General features: G+C 43.5%; 1 protein-coding gene across 1 annotated transcript; it reads left to right on the top strand.

The window, feature by feature from the left end:
- Positions 1-782: 782 nt before the first annotated feature.
- UBE2D1 (ubiquitin conjugating enzyme E2 D1) lies at positions 783-17,546 on the top strand. Its single transcript, XM_051617761.1, has 7 exons — positions 783-898; positions 9,352-9,415; positions 9,511-9,542; positions 12,368-12,445; positions 12,681-12,786; positions 14,548-14,641; positions 16,657-17,546. Exons 1-7 carry the CDS (start codon positions 875-877, stop codon positions 16,700-16,702), a joined length of 444 nt encoding a protein of 147 aa, XP_051473721.1. The 5' UTR covers positions 783-874; the 3' UTR covers positions 16,703-17,546.
- The last annotated feature ends 1,667 nt before the right edge of the window (positions 17,547-19,213 follow it).

The following is a 19,213-nucleotide window of genomic DNA, read 5'->3' as shown; positions in this document are numbered from 1 at the left end:
TTGAGCTTGGAGAAGAGGAGGCTGAGGGGCGACCTCATCAGTGTTTACAAATATGTTCAGGGTGAGTGTCAGGAGGACAGAGCCAGGCTTTGTTCAGTGATGTCCAGGGACAGGACAAGGGGCAGTGGGTGCAAACTGGAGCAGAGGAGGTTCCATGTGAATATCAGGAAGAACTTCTTTCCTGTGAGAGTGACAGAGCCCTGGGACAGGCTGCCCAGAGAGGCTGTGGAGTCTCCTTCTCTGGAGACATTCAAACCCCCCTGGACACGTTCCTGTGTGATGTGCTCTGGGTGCCCCTGCTCTGGCAGGGGGGTTGGGCTGGGTGATCTTTCCAGGTCCCTTCCAACCCCTGGGATTGATCCTGTGATTCTAATTTAGGTGAGACATGAGGAGGAAATTCTTCCCTGTGAGGGTGGTGAGGAACTGGACCAGGTTGCCCAGAGAAGCTGTGGCTGCCCCATCCCTGGCAGTGTTGAAGGGCAGGCTGGATGGGGCTTGGAGCAGCCTGGGCTGGTGGGAGGTGTCCCTGCCCGTGCCGGGACAACCGGCCGGGAAGCGTTTGGAACGGGATGACGCCCGGCAGGTCCCTCCCAGCCCGCCCCGCTGGGCTCTGTGACGGCGGGGGCCGCTCCCGGCGCGGCTGGGCGGGGACGCTGCCTCCTCCGGGCGGCCAGGGGGCAGCAGCGCCGCGGCTCCCCCCGGGCACGGCACGGCACGGCACGGCCACCGCCCGGCGCGGCGGCTGCGCAGGCGCACGCACCCGCAGCCCGGCACCCCGCACCGCGCATGCGCCGTCGCAGCCGCGGCCGCCCGTCCTCCGCCCCCCCCCCTCCCATGCGAGCCCGATGCCGTTGCCTGCTCGCCCCTCGCTCCCATGGCACTGAAGCGGATACAGAAAGTGAGTGGCAGCGCCTCCCCGGGGGGCCCTTCCCCGCCTGCCTGCTGCCCCCGGGGCTGGGCCGCGGCTCAGCGGCAGCCGCTGTGCCCCTCCGAGGCCTGGCCTTCCCCCCGCCGCCTGCCCGGCTCCCCTCACGGGCCACAGCGGCCTCGTCAGGTGCTGCTGCCCTCCTCACAGCGCCGGGAGGGGGGGATAAAAGGAGGGTGCTGCCGGTTTCCTCACGGTTTCGGGGCTCTTCGCCTTCTGGAAGGCCTCCCCCCCCTGCCCCGTTGCCGGTCAGTGCTTTAAAGAGCCGTTAATAAACCGTCCGAGGCCTTGTCCCCCGGGCGGGCCCGGGAAAAGGCGACCGGGCGTCAAGGCGTTCTCTTGAGCAGAGGGGGGAGGAGGTGAATTCTCGCCCGAGTGCCGTGCTCCGGCTGCGCGGGGCTTGGTTAGCTCGGCGGGTGAGTTTTATTCCTCTCCGCGTTAGGCGGTGCTGCCAGCTCGGTACTCGAGGTGACCTCGGAGTGTGTAGCCCAGTTGTGGGTAACGCTTGTGCGTGGCCGGGTTTTAATTGTGGGCTGAGTTTCTAGTGGAGTTTTTTGGGGTAACGCTTGTGCGTGGCTGGATTTTAATTGTGGGCTGAGTTTCTAGTGGAGTTTTTTGGGGTAACGCTTGTGCGTGGCCGGGTTTTAATTATGGGCTGAGTTTCTAGTGGAGTTTTTTGGGGTAACGCTTGTACGTGGCCGGGTTTTAATTGTGGGCTGAGTTTCTAGGGGGCTGCTGTTTGGCAGGACCCAGCTGGTCGCTGCACGGGGCAGACAAAAATAGCGTTTATGGGTGGTAAGCACACCAGATAACGTTGGTGCCCTGGCTGTGTGATAGCGTGAATAACGTGGTGTTTTGTCGCTGCTGACACGTTGCCTCGAGTCGATGTTTGTGCTCTCCTAGTCTGGTGACCGTGCTGTAACTTCTTGTTCTGAATTCCCTTTTGCTATTGTTCAACCCTCCTGCTGCAGCAGGAGGGTTGAACGTGATGATCTTCAGAGGTCCCTTCCAACCCCTGTGATTCTATGACTTTATGATATTGGTGTTACAGAAGGAGAATTCTGTAGCGACCAGTTAACCCCTCAGCAAGCTGATTTGGGATGCCCTGCCATAGATATGAAGCTATTTATACTTTTCTACCACAAGTTGGTGTTTAGGACTCGCAATACAAAGCTTAGTACACTTAATATATCAAATATTAATAAATGAACTACAGTGATTTTGCTCTAGCAGTGAGTTGTGTCACACTTCCACGTATCATGGACATGTTCTGTGTTTTCTTGGCTTTTTTAATTCCTGCTTTTGGGTGTCTCCTTACCCTTGAGTTCCTATAAAGAGGATTGTCCTGAATACCTTTTCTTTCCTCTTGTTTAGTTTCATTCTGCTGAAGTAAACAGACAAAGAGCAAGTGGAAAGCCTGGTAGTCTTCTTAGTATTTCTGAGGTGGGGTGGTAGTTTGGAAAGTGAAAATGAAGGAGAAAGTTTGAAAAATCAAACTGTCTTGATGTCAATGTAATGTGTGGAGCTGAGGGTTATGAAATGTATGGCTACAAAGGTTGATAGCTCTGTTGTATCTGGAGGGGAGGAAGGGATAAGATCTGGAGGAGAGAGAATGCTGGAAGGAGCTCAGAGTTTCACAAAGTGCCCAGAGGGACTCTTCGGAGAAGAAAGTGCTGTCAGAAAACACAGTGGTATTTCTGGGAGCTTGTCAGTCTAGACATACTGTCTCAAGTTAAGCTTGGGTGGTTTTAGGGTGGTTCAGAATTTGTACTTTTAACACAGCTGAGGGATTCTGATGGCAAGTTTGAGTGCTCACAATCATTTTGGTGGTACATGTGTTCAGGATGGCCCTGCCTACAGAGGAAGCAAAACTGAGATACATGGACATGTTAGTGAGCATTTTTTGGCTCATACCATTTGAGACTTCAGTTCCTAGACAGTATTGCCATTGTGCTCTATGTGGTTTCAGCCCACCTTCCATGGATCTGTCTGGAGGCACTCCTCAGAGGAGGACAGCCTGCAGACTTCAAGAGTGTACACTAATAGGGGAAGGATGTCTTGTCCTTGGGAGCTTCCTGAAAATATGAGCAACTGAATAACAAACAAACAAGCTGATCGTTGCACATAAGTGTATCGGCTTCATTGGTGGGAGGGTGGAAGTGCAGTGAGGACAGGAAGCCCTGTGATGTAAGCACAGCTGTCAGTGCCACCTCCATGACAAGTTCACCTTGGAGTTCTTGGAATGATGAGGGACTCCTGCTCATCTCCAGCCTGTATTAATTTACCTTGTCGGTGCTTTACTCTGCTGTACCATGAAAGAGGGACAGTATCTCTGCACTGTCAAAAACTTAAGGCTGCTCTCTGTTTGAGGTAGCACCTATGTTCCTTGGGGCAGCAGTTGATTCTCTCTAGTCTGTGATGCACCAGTGAAATAACCCATGTTTCCGTGGGTGTTGTGAATTCCAAATGTTGCAAATTATGGGAACAAAACATCTAGTGGCAGCTTCAGTTGGGAAGGGATATTCTGCAAAGAAGCCTTCAGTGTTACCATGACTGGAAATGGAGGAGACAGCATGGCTTTTGTGAAAAATAGGAAATAATGCAGGCTGTCAGGTTATATAAGTTTGTGTGTAAGTCAGTTCTGCCCATTGGCCTGGTGCAGAACCATTTTCTGAGATTCCTGGTCCAAATCCTGTGTTTACATAGCAAATTGCAAGTCTGCTGTCCTGCCAGCTCAGCATCACAGCTGAGGTAATTGCTTCCATCATAAATCCTATACTTCAGTGTAAGGAGGGGTTAATGTTATGCTTGTTAAAGGCTCAGGTTATTTGGAAATCCCTACAAACCCAGTATTTACTTTTGTTACAGGCATGAAAAATGGATTTAGAAGAGATTTTGAAACCAGTGACAAACTATTTTCTGGCACATTTGAAGACTGGTTTAAAAATAGCTGTTGGTGTTTTATCTTGGTGGTGCATAAGGCTTGATTGTTTTTCTCTCACAACTCAGAGAGAATAGAAGTATTCAAACATTTAGATACCTCAGTGAGCTATGTCTGTTCTGTATGCATCGACCAAAAGGACATAGAGACTTGAATATTCATGTTGAAAATAACTTTTGTGATTGTAAATTGAGTCAGGAGGTAAGATTTTATCAATATTTGTCATTCAGGTTTTGACTTTAAACCATCGAGTCACGTGCTGTATTTGGATGGCAGTAAAGATGATTAGGAAACTTAGTTTTTGGATCCATGAATTGAATTGTTTGTTTGCTTTCAAAATACTAGCTGTGTTATCACAGCAATATATTTATTTTTTTTTCATTCAAACAATGTATAAAAATAAATAGAATATATTCTTTATTACTAAGAGTTAATTTTATATGAAGAAATGTAATAATGAATGCTTGCTCCACATTTTCCAAATTTAGAAAGAGCAGACAATCCTTTAACTAGTCTAAGTATAGTCACTGATGTTTTCTTTTGACAGATGCTTCCAAACCTTACTATAATAGCAGCAGTGTATTCATGGAGTTGATAGGAAGTGAATCTGGTCTGCAGTTCTTTTTGGGCAAGTGCCCTGGTTTGGGCCCAACACGAGGACAAAGAACCAGCCCCGTGGCTGCTCATTCAGGCAACTCCTCCCTCACACACACACTCTGGGATGGGGAGGACAAAGCTCATGAGACAAAGGACAAGGAGGGTTCCAGGCAAAACAGACTCAGCTTGGGAAAAAAATAATAATTTAATTTCACACCAATCAAACACACACAGGACACAGACACACACAGAGCAGGGCTTGCATAGGTTACCCCACCCCTCCCTTCTTCCCGGGCCCAAGTCACTTTGTTCCGAGTCCTCTGGCCACAACATCCAAGTCCACTGGCCAAGTTCACCCCTCCTGGCACCTTCAGGGATTGTTCCACCACATTCCTCCATGAGTGCAGGGGCACAGCTGCCATCTCACCATAGACTGCAGGGAAACTTCTGCTTGGGCACCTTCTTCCCCTTCTTCACCAACCACCAGGATCTTCATCCCAGCACTGCCTTTCACTTCTTAGCTCAGCTCTTCTTTTTCTTAAGTGCTCCTCTGCTCAGGTCTCACATCAGTCCTTTTGTATGTTCATGGCAGAAGAGCATCTCTTGTCCTTCTCATGGCTCCTGGGCTGGTTTGGAGCAGGGGCAGCTTCTCAGCTTCTTACCAGAGCCACCCCTGGGGCCCTTCCCCCGATACCAAAACCCCACCAAACCAAACCAGAACAGCAAGAAATTAAGAATTTAGCTGGCAAACAGAAAACCCTGTATTTTAAATTATGGTGTGGAAAAGAGCTCCAGTTGTGGCTTTGTGTCTTTTAGAGAATTCAGATAGCTTTTAGTGATGCTGCCTGCAGTTTATTTTGGTCTTCTAATAGTCTGCAGTCTTTTTTCTGAGTGTTTCCTTTTTTAAACTGAGGGAAAGGAGACATTTTCAGGGTGGGTTTTTTTTTTTTTTGCTAGTCCTCATGCTCATAGCCATGGGGTGTCCCTGAGCACTATGCCAAGAATATTTATCTCCTTGTTATCCAAGTATCCTTTACAGTCTTGTTCCAGTAGCTTTTTTAGGAGAGAAACCTGTCTTCTCATGAAGCATGTAAGTGTTAAACTGACCTTGCAGTCTTCACCAACTCTATACTTTTATGAAAGATATCCTGTATTACACTTTGACAGTGAGTTTGCACATTTCCAGCATTTGTAAAGTGTTTTACATCTGTTAAACTTGGTTTTGGTATTTTTGCCTCAAGCTGTGCCCAGAGCTATTCTACAGTGTGAGGTGCAATGAAAGGTGGTGATTTGGAGGCATTTGTAGGTGACACTAATAGTGGCTTTATTAGCTGTACCTCCTCACGGATCCTGCAGACCTCTGTGCTCTGCTGCTGGCCTGGAGTTACAAACAGGGGCTGGAGCACCCGTTCATTACAACCACTGAGGGGTGTAGAATTAACAGTATTCTATTCTACTCTGTAATATTTCCTGTGCTGGAGAATATTAGAAGGTGTATTCCTACTACTGCCCTCAGCTTTGCTGTTTTCTCTGCACAGGTTTATCCTGGCTGCACTGGGATAGTGTGCCATATGTTGGAGCTCTTCATAGATGCCTTTATGCTTTGACATTCAGCAGGCCTTGAAGTAACTGATACTTTTGTTTTCACCTCTTGCAGGCAAAATTGTGGGCTTGTGTATTCTCATAGTCCTTGGGTGTTTTCAAGTCCTTGCACTGATGGACACTGCAGCTTGGAGCGTTGACTTTCTCTTCTGAAACCAAACCTGCGGTGCTCTGAGCTCTAGTCCTGTTGTTAGCCTGCAGTCATCAAAGTCTTGCACCAACATTTTCTAACAATATTGATGTAGACAAGGCCTTGAAGTAACCAGACCTGCATCGTGCAGCCACGTAATGATAATCCGTAAAACGTGGACAAAACTCCTGGAAACAGTTCACTTAAAAGTTTTAGTGTTGACCCTGTAATGCCTTAGCTGCAGTTCTCTTGCACTTCTTGGTGAGGCTTCAGAACATGGTGCTTTGTCACTCTGCAGCCTTGTTTCTTGACACAACAAGGTTTGGGGCTTCTTGTGAAGAGCATCTTTACTGCTTTGAATAGAGAATTCTTATATTCAACATCTTGTTCTTTTGCAAATACATCAAGCAATGAAGAACTTCTACACTTACTCTAGGGAATCATCGCAGCTGTTCTGCAGTGTTCATCTCTGGACACTGGCAAGTGATTCTGACTTATGGAGGACAATCTGACTGTCCTTGCACCATTTCAGAAGTTGTAGGAAAGCTTGAAGCCTAAATCTTAATAGCTCTCCAGATAATCTTGCTTTTAATATGAAGCTTAAATAGCACAACTAACAGTATAAAACTGAATAGTTCTTTGTTGATCACAGCTTGATCTGAGCTTGCCTGTAAAGGCTCAAACTGTTAACACTGTCAAATGCAATTTACAAAGTTTGATCATTTTACCATTTGTGTAGTTAAACCACATTAGCTTTAGTACATTATTTCTTATGTTTGGAAAACATGACTTGAATTTGCTCTATCAGGATTTTGAAGTCTGGTTTTATGTTCCCTAGCTGCAAAATCTCTCTGAATTGAATCAGTTTCACTCTCGCCTCTTGGAGTTGGTTGAAGAGAGCATTTTAATCATTATTAGGGAAATATTAATAACAGAAGTTGATAGTTTTGGTCTGATTAAAAACAATTGTTTTATCATGGACAAATTTCAGTGCCTTTGGCCTGAACAAATTGAAAGTGGGTCCCCGAGAAGCCTGTTCCAATTCCTACCCATTCTGAAGTACATATGTACATAGGAATGAAAACCAATTTGTGTGAGTTGTGGGTGTGCTGAGCTCTCAAGGAGAGCATCTAGCAAATGAGAGTGCTGGTACAGACTTGCAACTGCAGAATACATGCTTGCCTAGCACTTTGTATATGCATTACGGAATGTTTGCACATTTTTAGAGACCTTCTGAAGAGCCTAAGCTGCATAGTTTTCCCATCATCGCTTTTTAGTCTGCCATGATTGCTATAAAACACATGATTTTCAGCTCTCTGTTTTGGCTAACAGTCTTGTGTAGCTGCCTTTTTTTACTGTATGTCTTAAGACTTAATCTCTTGTTAGATTAGATCTTGAGTTGCAAATTAGAGTAGACAGTGGCTGTAGCTGCTCTGCTGCTGGCAAGTCTTGTTTACAACTCTCATGACTCCTGGAAACTTGAGACTTGTTGACTCCCTTTGGGTACTGGCAGGGGCTTGGCTTTGCATAGGGTGCTAGTTCTCTGTATCACTCCCTCACTGAAATTGGAATCCTCCTATTATAAAGGGAACTGCACTTCTAAAGGGTTTTGCTGTTGCCTTTATTACTCGAAGTCCAGGCCAGAATGTTGTTTCTGGACCAAGATACAATTTCACCAACAGAATAACCTTTGAGGGTGGGCAACACTATAGTTGGCAACCTGGAATATTGCCATATCTATCAAGAACTGTCTCATTTTAAATCACAAAGGTTGTGAGGAGTAACTTCAGAGCAAGCAGTACTATTACTTCTCTGTTACCTGACTGAAGGTACATTGCAGTGCCTTTCTTTGAACTCAGGTCCAGGACTGCACCTCTAAGAAGTGTGCCTGACTTGACCTGCCAGGTCCATGGTCAGCTGGGTCCCTCCACAAGACAGAACTGTGTGAGATGAAATGTTTGCTGGGTGTTGTCAAGGAGTAAATATATCGCAGCAGTTGAGAAGTGCAGAGTTTTAACCCTTTTGGATCACACTACATACACAACTTCTACACTGGAGTTAAACTTAGTTGCAATTTAAAGCTTGATTTTGGAATTTGTCTTGACTAAGGATTTTTTGGTCGAAATGTTTCCATTTTTATTCCATCAGCTAAATTCAAGGAGGTATTTGCAGAGCTGCTTATGTCTATTGTTAACTTAAATGTGTACATTTTGAGTAATTAGTTGCCTGGCTTAGGAACAGTGGCTTAGCACACATCTTCTGGCTTGTTTCAATAGAAGTATTAACACATAATCGTAAACTTAGCACAGTTCCTATCAGCTTAGAGTTGGAAAAACTTGGTTGTTATTAGTGGAGTGAAATTTCAGGCACGGAGAGTAGCATATTGAATGAACCAACATTAATGCCTGGCTTGTTTTGCACTTGACACAGTGATGATAAATCAGATGGAAGGTTGAGCTGGTTTTGTGTAATTAAATAATAACTTCAAATTATTTGTGGCTGTGTGGGCTTCTGTAAGAGAAATAAACCAGTTGACCTGCAGAAGCTTCTCTGAATGCTGCTCTTAAATTTCAGCTTTCTAGGGAAAGCATGTTTAAAAAGCCTGGAGGAAATGAAATCAAGATATGTGAAATAAGGTGTGGAGAGAATATTTTCCTTTATTTTCTGCCTTTCTTAGGGACCTTTGTTATGTTCATCTGTCATCTCTAGGCAGATTGCAAGCATGTTATGACTTAGTTTAACTCAGCTAGTGTACATAGGCTAGGCCAACACAAGAAGCTTTTGTGAAATCAAAACTAAAGGAGCAGAACAGCACATACATTTCTAAATTAAGCAGTGAATTTGCAGGCAGATTAAGAAACCTTTCATTTTCTTCTTTTTTTTCTATGTCTACTTTGGTATATCCAGCTTATTATGAACTTGGCTATAACTCCTAAATGCTCTCAGATACTAATTTGTAGCAGTGTTGTCTTTAAGCTGCAGAGCTCACTGGCAAAAAATCCCCTTGCAGTATCAGTGGGCATCCCAAGTGGTGCTTTCTTTAAAAATGCCACAAGTCTGTTTAATCAAATCTGTGTTCTCCCTTTTGAAGTGATGCTGCTGAGTGGTGTCTGTTTTCATGTAGATGCCTTTCAAATATTTGTGTGTTTCTTACAGGAGCTAAGTGATCTGCAGCGAGACCCCCCAGCCCACTGCTCTGCTGGACCTGTTGGAGATGACTGTAAGCTTGTCATTGTACATTGTCACAAGTGACCCTTTCTGGTTATAAAAAAGCTGAGAAAAATCTCTTAATTGTTGTATCTTTTTGACTTTCAGTGTTTCACTGGCAAGCGACAATTATGGGACCTGTAAGTATATAACTCGTGCCCCTTAGAAAATACACCTGGCTTCAGAAGGATATATTTGGGTTGCTGTAAACATGGCAGTCAAATTCAGCTGTGGTGGGTACAGATTAACTGTTTAGTGTGGTGCTGTTCTACTTAGTAGTCCGAGACTAGTTTCTCTCTGTAATGATTCAAGTGTCTGTCTCCCTGAAGCTAGAGGTGCTTAGTCAGCTGCAGTGTCTGAACTGGTGATGTGGGCTGCAAGGTGAAAAGCTTGCTTTTCATAGATGGTGATTTCAGTTCTGGAAGATTCTTCCCTCTGAAAGGAGGAAGAGTGGGTGTAATGCAATGTGGGATTTGGTAACTGTGAGCAAGGAGTTGCACAGCCTGAATTGGGGGCTTTTGGAGCTGATTTGATGGCTGTGATGTAGCTCTGACAAAAGCAGAAGGGTTTTGCAAACTGTAGAGGAGCAATTGTGGGCACTTACAGTTTCTGTGTGAAGAAGGCCTGCTTTCCTTGGCTTGGGGGGGATCTCTGTAAGACCCCATTTATGACTCCTGTCTAGCAAAGAACATAAGAAAGGACAATAATAAATACGGATATAAAAGAGGACAATAAAGCTTAAGAACAGAAGAGTTTAAAGGAAAACTGAAAAGGGTTTTAGCAAAAAGAAGCAAGAACAACATGCCCTGAAGCAAGGGGTGTTGATTGATAATCATGGTAAGAAGTTTGTATCCCTAGTGTTTTTCTTTTGGACTGAAGAGTCTGTGGTTCAAATGGTGAGCTGAATCACTGTGAGAGTTGAAGTTTTGAGACAGTGCATTAGGATGCAGCATCACATGGTGGAGAAAGGTGGAACTGTGAAGCAGTGAGAATCAGTTCCTGATCTTCCAGCGGCATGCTGGAGTCTGTTGTCCAGCTTGTCCATGGCCCAGCACCAGTGGGATTTTTCTCTAGGATACTAATCCTTTTGCCATTTTTCTTTAAAAACACATACAAAGTTGCTCTGACCCTTGCCCTTTTGCACTGCTTGAAGCTGAATGGCAAAACAGCAAAGTTCACAGTTAACAGAAGCTTCCATGCAGATTGCCACCAATAATGTCTTTGTTCCCAGTGACTCTAATCACCTGAGTAAGGGAAGAACTAGCATCTAAATCCCAACTTGAATTCCATTGTTTCTTCCAGCTTGCAGTTCACCTGTCATATTCTGCACTGTAAAATACTCTTCTCTTTGCTTCGGGTTCCTCAGTTTTCTCTAGTTAAGGATGAGCATCTCTTGCTAACCTTTCTCAGCCGTATCTGCTGAGAACACTGTCAGGATATTAGTCTTTTATCTTGATAACACAAGGAAATAGGGATACCCATCCTGTACGTTTCCTGATGGCCTGAGAGAAGCATAGGACTAAAGTTTATCTTCAGAATTCACTCCCTAGGTGTGGAAGTAGAGTAACCTCTTCTCCTCTTTGTGGACATCATCACTTTGCTTTATATACCTTACAAAACATACTGTGACCTCACTTTGCCTTCTGTCTGACATGGGACATGTCTCATCTTCAGTTTATTTTAACTTTGGCAAATCCAAGCAGTCCTTTCAAACCTCCTGGGAAGTTCTGTGGCCATCTTTGCTGGTGTTACCTAGTGCTGACTCCCTAGCAGTACTATATACAACCTGCCTCACACTGCAACACTTCATTTGGAGTAAGATGACATGACTTAGTGGACTCCTTGTGACTTTACCTCTTGTATTCATCTTTAAAGCTGTAATTTTTGCTCATTTCCAAGGTGAATATTTTATTTGAAAACAGTCCACCTTTGCTTCCCTAAGAAAACCCAAAAACTTGGTATTTTGCAGCTTTGCTGAGATTGGATTTCTGTGTTGCTGTTTTAAATTCACCAAGTAATGAGAGAGGTTTTCTTCTTCTTCTTCCCTTAATCAGAAGTGGCAGCACTGCTCCCTATCATCTAACAGTGAGACTTTGCCTCTCACTTCTCTAGCTAATAAAAAGGAAAGCTTTCCTCTACAGAGGGCTGCAAGAAGGTTATTTCTGTTACCTGTGTGCAGCCTGGACATAAACCTGTGCACATGTTCTCTAACAAAATGCATGTTCACAGGTTTATACAGGTCACAAAGATGTTGTGTGTTTTAAAGCTTCCCTGATGTCATCATGATGAACTGAATTATGTTGGAAAATCCCACTCTTCCTACTTCTTACTCTTCCTACTCTTACCTTCTTAAGGTAAGTATATTTGTAGCTTAGGGATGGAGGAGGATCAGAGCAGCTGTGGTTTTGCAGGGAGACAGGATTTGGAAGATCTGCTCTGGGTTTTGTGTTCCCCTTGGTGAGGTGGAGCCGAGCTCCAGGAGTGCCTTGCAGCCCAGATAGTGAGGAAGGGAGCAAGTTTGGAGCTGATAGATCAGCAGTTTTGTAGCTCCGTGTCCTGGTTTGAGCCAGGATAAAGCCAGTTTTTCTTTTGCTGATTCCTTTTTTTTTCTTTTCAGTGAGCTTTCTTCAACTAGCTGGCTCAAACCAGGACACTCCACCAGTCCAGCACTGCTCTCTCTCTTCTCTCTCACAGAAGGGCAGCACTCCAGAGCCATGTTGGGCTCCTGCAGAAGCAGCCAGGGTTGGTTCTACTGGATCTCCACAGGCCAGTGGGAAGCTTCAGTTCCCCCTGTGCCTTCCCAGTACACAGTCCACACTGGACTGTGGCCCATAGCACGGGCTGTGTACTGGGGGAAAAGGGATGTTTAAGGATACACACAGCTTTAGGAGGTTACCTGTGTTCAGAAGGGAAGCTCCAAAGTGACTTAAATAAATATTAATGTTTTGTTTTGTTTTTTCCCTAGCCTGATAGTGCATATCAAGGGGGAGTTTTTTTCCTCACAGTACACTTCCCAACAGACTATCCTTTCAAGCCACCAAAGGTAAGTCTTTTCCCCCAAAAGTTATGCCATATGTTGTTTCTTAATTTTGGAAGCTAAAAGCAGAAAAGCCAGCAATAGGGTCCATGTTCATAGTAGGTGAAGAGAGAAGACTACGATAAGTTGTTGGCAGATGGAGTATGACTGGAAATGAAGGGACAGCATTAAGGATTCCAGATGCAAGAGACAGCATTTTATGATACTTGAGGTTTATTTCTTTCTTTATTTTTGGTTCCAGATTGCTTTTACAACAAAAATATACCACCCAAATATAAACAGTAATGGGAGTATTTGTCTTGATATCCTGAGGTCACAGTGGTCACCAGCTCTGACTGTATCTAAAGGTAAACTCACAGATTTGCTCATCAATGTGTGGAATTGCTTACACTGTCCTGGCACTTCCCTTTTCCCTGGGGGTGGGAGTGGGAAGTCATCTTGCATGTTACAGAAGTGGCAAATTCCACTGGAATTGGTGTCATGATCCAAGATCTTGCACAGTTTATTCAGTGCCAGGTTGCATAAAATATTATGTGCACAGCGAAGAAATGTAATAAAACAAGTTGGGGAAATTAATAAGTGTCCAATTAGCCTGAAATACAACTTCTGTATTATAGTAGACTGTGCATGCAGAACTGAGGAGAAACTGGTGAGTAGAGTTTAAAAAACAAATTAATTGGGATGTAAATGGAAAACCCTGATAACTGAGGTGTGTGGACTTACCTGCTGGCTCTTTGGGGTGTCTGAGCATCCTTGTGTGGGCTAAGGTTTTAGATACACTCTAATTTAAAATGAGTTTTCTTCTGCTTTGCATTCCTCTAAGATGATTCCTTTGAAATGCAGCTGCTTCCAAAGTAATCAGTAAAGTATTTGCTAAAATATTCTGCTCCTGTAGGTAAAGTTTCTCAAGTTAGACAATTGATTTTTGGAACCTTGAAGTCCCAGCTAAGTGATTCATTTGTTGCAGGCAGTTTGTGTCACTTCAGAAGCTGCTTAAAATGGAGGGTGCTGTCACTGGTTTTCCTCACCCATCTTCAAGATGCTTGGCCACACTCTTAGACATAGTACAGACAGTTCTTATGGATCACATCTTGCTTATTCCTTGAGAGCTCCATAAGCTACGTGTCTGTTTTTAGAACGTTGTCATCACATGTTAGTTTTTGTCTAGTGGAAGTGACTCTGTCCAAGTGCATAACAACCTCTGCAGGAGTTGCACAAGCTGGTTACAGTCCAAGCTTCATGCTGTTTCCTGGTGGTGTTGCTGAAGACCTGGGTTACTCTTGGGTGTAGTTGGTGTCACCTTCACACAGAAACTGGTTGGTTTATTGCTGAGCAAAATTTGTCTTGTTTCTAAATACCTTCTAGAAGGTATTTAGCTAACAGGAGTTGGCACTTGTGTTTAACAGTTGGCATTTACAACTGAAAACTCTTTAAGTTTTCAGGTTTTCAGCACTTTTCTGTAAGTCTCTTTGCTTGTTGAGTGTTCCTTTAGTTATAAAGAGGAGCTGGTCTTACGTGTTCTGATTTGTTGTGCTTGCACATGATAGGTTTTTTAAACTGGAAATCAGCTCGGTGGCTCATGGATGTTTCTGCTTGATTGCTCTTGTTCCACTGATTCAGGAGTACAGCAGGCTGATAGCACCTCTGGTTGGTGTGACCAAGTATTCTAACCCGAGTTCCTAATATTGCTGGTGTATTTGGCACTTAATAAAATGGAACATGTCATTATGAAGTGGTTGAACTTGATGCAGCTGAAAAGAGGTGTAAGTGTGGGCTCATCTGTAACACGACAAAGCAAGGGGAAAATTCTGTTCTACAGCAGATTCTTGCTGGAGCCTCAAATTCCCTTTCACAAGATGTTTAGGGTTGTTAAGAGGTCCATGGGTTGTGAGTTCTCTGGTCTAGCATTAGGTGTTGTTTACTCAGGACCTAGAAAAATGGTGCTATATAGGCATTTCTGAGCAGAACTGCTGTGCAAAAGCTGAAACTAATACACATTCTCTTTCCAGTCTCTCTTCTACCACTCTCCTTCAGGGTACTGGACTATGTTAAAGGGTTGTATAAATAGAGCAAACTGACTTGTTTAATCTTGTGTCTCTTTTGTTTAGTTTTATTGTCCATATGCTCCTTACTCTGCGATCCTAATCCTGATGATCCTTTAGTACCAGATATTGCACAGATCTACAAGTCAGACAAGGAAAAGTGAGTATAACATATATTCTTTGTGTGTGGTACTTGCAGATGGTTACCTGCTATGTCACCTTCTATCTTAACTTTTAAAGATAGTCTTTTCATAGATTTCTACAGGATTAGATTTTTAAATCCTGAGAGCACCCACCAGTGGCCTGGCAAGCAAGAAACTGGAGGCTGTGGGTTTTTTGAGCACAACCAGCCTACAGTCTTATCAGCATGGCCTGAGCTGTCTTCTCTAACAGGGTTAATTAAGGCTCCTGTGGATTTCCTAGGTGTGTGTGGGATGAAGAAAGGCTGAAACACAAGGTCGGTTTAGGATGTTAAACAAGGAATGGGAGTCTCTAAGGTTTTCCAATGACATCCCATCCTAATTTGCCAAGAAGGGAATAATCTTCCCTCAAATGAATCTGTCAGAGATTTTCTGGTGGCTTTGACAATCCAGTGAAATGGTCAGAGCCATGCAGCACATTCATAGCCAGCCTGACTTTGTCTGGTGACTTCTTCAAGCTGTGGAAGAGGTTATGGGTTTGGTTTGAGGCAGGCTTTTTATCCTTGGTACTTAAGCTGCTTTTTGTTAACCTTACTACTAACTATTTTAATTGTTAGACAGTCTGCTTCAGATTCTGTGGGGTGTTTGTGATATCCAGGAGAATTTGTGACTCTGGTTAACTGAGCAAACTGCTTGGTACCTTTTTTTTGAGTACTGAGCCACTGAGGACTGGTTGCAGTGCATGCTAATGGCCTGTGGTTCATCACCTACCAACCACAGCTCCAGGAGGATTCCAGTATTGCTTTTACCTGGAGGGCTGGGTAGAGGAGGAATGCAGAAGTTACATGGAAGCCTGTGGTCTAGTATTTCTCTCCCTAGATTACTAGAATGGCTTTTTTTCTGCCAGTTTGATAGAAGCAAATCATGTAACTCACTTCTGAAGTGCTGGAGCTCTGTGGCTTCTGCTCCCAAGCAGATAGTGTTCAGTTGAAGATGTGGTGCCTCAGCTTCTGCCCATTGGCATCTCAGCTTTTGTCTATCCAGTTAATAGCCATTTCAGCTGTTGTGCCTCCTGCTTGTGAATCACAGAAGGTTAGAGGTTGGAAGTGACCTCTGAAGGAAGTGAGCAAGGGATGTTTTCCTGTTTCTAAAACTTGACATGTAGTAATTACTGGAGAAAGTGAGAGAACGTGTAGTCTTGACTGTAGCTTTACCATCTTACACTGATTTCCTACTATGTACTTGAATCTCACCTTGGATTTAGGAAATTAAAAATATATCTGGTTGCTCCTGAACATTTATCTATAAGTATTTTACTCTTCAGTAAAACTCCAAAACTTGTAACATTATTTTTGAGCAGAAAAACAGTGACTACATGAGTTGCTATACTGATCTTAAGAAAAAAACTTGTCAAAAACTTGCCACCATTTTCTCTGGAGGACTCAGAAGAAAGTGAATGTGGCTGGAAGAGTGGAATATAACCAATGTGAGGGCCAGAGGGACAGTTACTGGTTCTCTAAAGACATTGACATGTGGGAGTGCTGGTCAGCTTCATACTGGAAGGAAAAAGACACAAAACTTAAAATCTAGTAAAAAATGTTTTTCAGGAAGTTTTCCTTTCAGGTTCTGAAATGCAGAATGGAGAGTTAAAAAAAATCACTGTGCCTTCTGTCCTCACCCTTTCCATAGCTAGTTGATGCTACTGCAACTAAAATGTGTGGATTTTGTCAGATTGTTACAGCACACACATGCAGGAATAACTAGGTACTAATAAAGGAACCAGTTGTGAAATGTTAGTTAAATATGCACCATGATATGCATTTTAATCCAATCCTGTGAGACTGTTTTGATGAGTAACTTTAGAAACTGAACGTTCAGTGGGCATGTGTTTCTTGGCTTTTAGACTATTCTAAGGTTGTTTGAGTCAATGCTAAGAGGTGAAAAACTCATGACATCTGTACAAAGTGACTGTGTGGCCGTTGTCACAGACTCACTAACAGCTCTTCACTCTGGTGCCTTCTCTCTTGACACACAGGTACAACAGACAAGCAAGAGAATGGACTCAGAAATATGCAATGTAGACTTGTGAAGACTTCCTCAAATACCACAAGTACTGTAAACTCAAAAGCAGCCAGAGCACAGTTCCTGTTCCAGTGTGTCATAATGTCCCTTGAAATTGTTTTCACCCATGTAAGTGTGTTTCTGGAGCAAGGGCGAATAAACTTCTGAAAAATAACCTTTTGACTGTGATGAGAATATTGATTCTCTTTCTGTGCTTTGCAGAAGACATTTATTATGGTTTTTAGGAGTTGGACACATGCATCTTCAGACTACAAGACCCATAATGCAGTTGTAAAGCAACCAAAATATTTTTTGCTGGAAAAAAGTAGTTTGTTTTTATGTGATGAATACTGTATGTGTGTCCTTTGAAGTATGTTGTCTGTTTCATAAGTGTGTTCAGATTTCATTTTGTTAGTTCACTTACCTAATTTGTTTGGTTGTTGTTTTTTATTTTATGGTATAGACTAAATATTTTATTTACCACATAAGTCATTTCATGTTAGACTGACTTCCTTGTGCACAGTATTGACAAGATACAACTGCTAGTGATGAAAATAATTGGAGTATCCCACCCAACAGGATATTCTAAAGACTGACTGCAGATTTCTTAAAACCTAAAATAATCTTTGCACTGTATTTCTTTGTATGCTGATGATGGTGAAACACTTGGTTTGGATTCTGTTGCATACTTGACTTAATTTTATTGCAATGTGAACTAATTGCACTGCTTTGTAGAAAAAATATGTAACCGTTTTGTTGCTATTCACACCTGATTTTTTGACATGTGGGCAACATAACACTATTACAGACCTTTACAAATCTAAATGTAGCCTTTTCCATAGAAATAAAATGCATTTTCTACTACTTGTCTTGGCTTTTTTAAAAGAAGGCATATCCTTAAAGTGCTTGCTCTAACATGAGAGAATCACAGTCAGTCTGCATGTGTCTTGTAGACAAAAAGGAAAAGAAAGCCATGCATCATCTACTACTTAGAATGGCATTGCAATTAATTTTTATGCTAGCTTTAGCTAATTGGTTTAGCATGCTGTGCCCATTGTTTTACATAGGGTTTCAACTAGTCGAATTACATCTCTGTTAATCCATGGAGGAAGTAACACAGTGTTTGAACATCAGTCCCTTCAGCCAGGCTGGTCTCTCTGCAGTATCAGATTGTTGCAATAAACTTAAGAGCACTTGAAGCTTCAGGCTACACCTGTGGAAAACCCGGAGGTCTTTTCTATTCAAACCAGAGTTATTGTCATTTCATGCTCTACATTCTTCTTGCCTATCTGAAAATAAAAATGTGTGATGAATATTTCTCTATGTACCTCACCCAGGCCAGAGCTGAGCAGCTGGGAAATTCATCAGCATGAAACTCTGTTTTTTTAAGACCACAAAAAGGTCTGGGTTTTTTACTGCCAGGAGTACCAAACTGGAATTTGGGGTGTGGACAGGAACTGTGTACAGTAGGAGCTTTTATTCCTCCCAAGGGAACCTTGTTGCCTTCGTGCTTGCTGATCCCAGTGGTGTGAAGTTGGTCCTGAAGGGGGAGAAGGTCCCTTCTGTGCTGTGGTTTCCTCCATGATGTAACAGCAACTTCTGAAACAAAAGCTTGATGGAGAGTGACTGTTGATGTTAAAATATCCTTGTTCCCTCTAGCTTGTAAGCTGAATAAACGTGGGGTTTTTGTTATTAAAACGAGTGCTTCGTTATACTTGAACCAGGACACTGTGGTTTGGAAGGCAATGCTGTTGTTTATACTTACTGCTCAAGTGGTGGCAGGACAGTTTGACCATCAGAATGTGGTGTTGCCAGAGCTTTTATTTTTTCTGGATTGGTAGTAACACGTTTGTACTAGAAGTTACTTAAACCTTTGCAACATCTGTACTGCACTGTGTGAAACTGGAAGCTTGGCTTGCAGCTCAGAGTGCTCGTGGTTCCTTGAGTTGTACCAAGGAAGGTTCTAAAATATTTGTACTTTAGCTGTTATTTTTTTTGCTGTGTGCCATAGGTGCAGGAATGACTTCCCACCACAGCGGGATGACCACAGAACAAAGCCCAACACCCAGTAAGGTGTTCTGCCTGCAGTGTTCTTAGATCCTTGTGACAAATGTTTGTCTTATAAATACCCTGTGTGAAGCGAGTCTGTGATTCCTGTCATCCTCCTGCCACTTCAGCCTTTCTCCTTCTGAAACTGTATCTAGCTGAGATAAATACACTGTTACTCGAAGTTTTTTGAAGAGTTGGTCAGATTTCACCTGTGGAGATGGTCATCTACACTAGTACTCCTCCAGAGTTCCTCTCTTTGTGCTTTTTGAGGGGGGGAAAAAGTGTCAAGGAAAGGTGATGCCATCCTGTGCTGGTTGCTGTGATGGAAAAAGCCCTTCTCACCTTTGTGCCCTTTCTCCTGCTCCGGGCTGCCCTTCCCGCTTCCCCGGCCTCTCAATTCTTAGCCAGAACTCATCAACTTCCCCTTTCATTAGTTCCCAATCCGTGCCCCTTTCTCCCAGCCTCTCCTCCCTGCGGCCTGG

Source organism: Apus apus, chromosome 4 (assembly GCF_020740795.1).
Source record: "Apus apus isolate bApuApu2 chromosome 4, bApuApu2.pri.cur, whole genome shotgun sequence".
NCBI classification, from domain to species: Eukaryota; Metazoa; Chordata; class Aves; order Apodiformes; family Apodidae; genus Apus; species Apus apus.
The sequence above is the reverse complement of the archived record's forward strand: the minus strand, read 5'-3'. Positions and strand labels throughout refer to the sequence as shown.

Bases quoted from the DNA above. Each gene is read 5' to 3' on its own strand.
- UBE2D1 (XM_051617761.1), top strand. From the start codon at position 875: ATGGCACTGAAGCGGATACAGAAA. The intron at 899-9,351 runs GTGAGTGGCAGC...TGTTTCTTACAG, and splicing joins CACTGAAGCGGATACAGAAA to GAGCTAAGTGATCTGCAGCG. The intron at 12,446-12,680 runs GTAAGTCTTTTC...TTTTGGTTCCAG, and splicing joins ATCCTTTCAAGCCACCAAAG to ATTGCTTTTACAACAAAAAT.